This window comes from Entamoeba histolytica, genomic scaffold (assembly GCF_000208925.1).
Source record: "Entamoeba histolytica HM-1:IMSS scf_1104750518459 genomic scaffold, whole genome shotgun sequence".
Taxonomy (NCBI): domain Eukaryota; phylum Evosea; order Mastigamoebida; family Endamoebidae; genus Entamoeba; species Entamoeba histolytica.
The window spans coordinates 5,685-8,797 of NW_001915304.1; the positions used below are offsets into that span (position 1 = coordinate 5,685).

At 19.6% G+C, this 3,113-nt stretch overlaps 1 protein-coding gene across 1 annotated transcript, besides 2 other annotated features; it reads right to left on the reverse strand.

The window, feature by feature from the left end:
- Positions 1-548: 548 nt before the first annotated feature.
- Positions 549-1,106, reverse strand: EHI_143230 (uncharacterized protein; the record flags this gene model as incomplete). The annotated part of the gene is made up of 1 exon (XM_001914277.1): positions 549-1,106. The coding sequence occupies one exon, from the start codon at positions 1,104-1,106 to the stop codon at positions 549-551; it is 558 nt and encodes a 185-aa protein (XP_001914312.1).
- Positions 1,107-1,655: 549 nt separating this feature from the next.
- Positions 1,656-1,735: a repeat region.
- Positions 1,656-1,891: a repeat region.
- Positions 1,892-3,113: the final 1,222 nt, after the last annotated feature.

Below are 3,113 nucleotides of genomic sequence, written 5' to 3' on the forward strand. Positions count from 1 at the left end.
TTCTGATTTGATTTATATTAATATTAATTTTATCTTTTATACTTTGATTTTATTATTATATCATTGATTATCATTTCTATATTTATTTATCATTTATTCTTATTATTCTTTTGTTTTATATTCTATGTCATATATTCATATCATTTTCATTTATATTTTATATTTTATTATATATTATAATAACATAACACATATGATTGAATATATAATAAACATCATGATGAAATTATACACATAAATAATAAACATAAAAAATAATAAAATATTTTTCATTAATAAAATATTGTTAGTTATTTTACATCATTAAATTAGACACTTTTATTGAATATTTCTAATTTTTACAATAAAAATACCCCATTTATTTCTTCTTTTATTACCTCTTTGTGATTTATTATTTTTATATTCTTTCTTATACTTTCTTTTTATTCTTTTATATATTTATATTCTTTTTATATTATTTGTTTTCGTTGTTTTTCTATTTCTTTCTTCTATTATTTATCACTTTTATATTCATTCTTTCTTTTTATTTCTTTTTTATTAATTCTTTATTATTTAAAGCAATATTCTGGTATTCTTGCATTCTTCTTGAGTAATTCTTCACATCCACAATGATAAAAACATCCTTTTCCAAATGATGTAATTGTTGATGGTATTTTAATTGTTCTTATTGTTGAACATTCATAAAAACAACAATTTCCTATTTTACTAACACTTGTTGGTATTTCAATACTTCTTAATGAATAACATCTATTAAAACATCCTTTTCCTATTTCATTTACACTTGTTGGTATTTCAATTGATTCTAGTGATGTACAATATTTAAAACAATAGTCTCCTATTTTACTAACACTAGTTGGTATATTAATTGTTGTTAGTGATTTACATTCACAAAAACATCCATTTCCTATTTCACTAACACTTGTTGGAATAAATATTATACTTAATCTTGTACATTCTTTAAAACATTCATTTCCTATCATTTCAATATGTGTTGGTATATTGATTTCCTGTAAATCATTACTTCCACTAAAACATCCGTCTGATATTCCATAGTATCTTTCTGGTATGTTTCTTCCATATTTCTCTCGATCTTCAATTCCAAACATATTTTTATTTTCTAGTTACTCATTCTTTATATTTTGTGGAATGATGAATTATTATTTCAATTTTATTCCAATGATGAATTATTATTTCTATTTTATCGTTACATAAATGAAAAAAATATTATCATCATTCTTAATGTCATGTTATTTATATTTATTTTTTATCTAAAATTATGTTTTTTCTTTTCTTTCATTTTTAGTTTCGTTAATATTATTGTGTCGTTATTTTTATTTTATTATATAAACATAAATGTTGTTTCATTGGTATTTATATTTTTCTTGTCATCATTTTCTTTTTATTTCTCTTTTTGTCTTTTGTGTTTATTACCCCCATTTTATTTTCTTATTCTATTCTATTTCTTTTTATTTTTATTATCCTTCTTTTATTTTCTTTTTTGTTGTTTATTTCTTTATTCTTTATAACTTCTTTCCTATCTTCAATTTTTATATTTAAATTTAAATACTTTTCAAAAATGTTTTATTTCTTCACTGTTATGCCTCTTCTTATTATCTTTCTTATCATTTTTCTTTTAATTTTAAATACAATAGAGTAAAACTAATTAATTAAGTATTATTACAACTTGTTTCTATTCTTCTTTGTTTCAATGACACTAATCACATCCATTCACTTCCCACTATGAAATTCATTCCTTTTAGTTATCATATCCTTCATGTTTTCTAGAAGTATTAGTAAAACACCTCTTTATTTTATTTATTCCTATCAATATCTTCTTAATCATTTTTACTTCTTCTTTTTTAATCCTTTTGTTTGACTTATACTTTATTTTGTGAAGGAGAGAGAATAAAGCATTACCACTATACCATGACTACTTCCTTTTTTCTTAACCACATTTTATCATATCCTTTTCATTATTTTATTTTGATTATTTAACATCATTAACATCATTCATTCTAATTAATAATTCATTAATAAACAAAAAATATAATCAATGTGACTAAATTAAAAATTATAATAATAAATATATTTCAAAAGTAGTGTAAAATTATTTATTCATTTTTTTATTCAATCATAACATTACAAATTTATTTTTATTTAATGATGTTTGTATTTCAAACTAATAAACAAAAACATCACGTTATGTTAAATTAACGATAAATTTATTCATTTATTTTTAAATATTTTCTATTTCCTTTTATTTCAAAAATACATTTTATGTAAAAATCAAATAAAAACAACAATAATGTTTATATAACATTCAATAAAATATTTTGTTGTTTTTCATTTAAATAAAATATGTTGTGAAGAATATTTCAAAAAAAGTAGAATTATAGTTGTTTATTTCAAATGAATATGAAATGTTTTTAATAATAAATAACTTCAATTTTTCAAATTGATAAATAAATAATTGACATGTTTAATTACTTTAAAACGACTATCAACTAACAACAATCAATAAATATTAAATAAGTTAAATTACTTACCCTTTGAAATATAAGTGGTTGAAAATACAATTTGTAAATTCAAAATGAAGAAGAATGTTTTAAAAGAAAATAATACCGCAAAATCAGAAACTAAAGAAACAAAATGATCATAATGAGAAAGCGATAAATAAGATATATTTGTTATTAATACATCTGTATTACAAGGCACAGAAGAATGAAAATAATGTATCCGAATAAATACTGTTGATTATATTAAAAAGAACAAAAAGAAATTTAAATAATTAATATTGTTTTGAATTTCAATCAATGTTTTCATAAAATAATAAAACAATGGATAAAATTGTATAGAATGTTTTTCCAATATTAGAAATTTAGAGACATGTTTGTGTCGTGTTGATCAAATGTTGTTGCTATATTCATAAAGAAGTTCATGAAGAAAAGAAGAAAATAAAAGTAGATAAATAATAACAAAAATTGTTGGAAATTTTAAATGGAATAACTGGAAAATATTCATTTCCATTGTAATTTAATGAATCAAAATGTTTATATTGTTATTATAATACAAAAAGATAAAATGGAATTGTAAGTGTGATGATAATGATACTA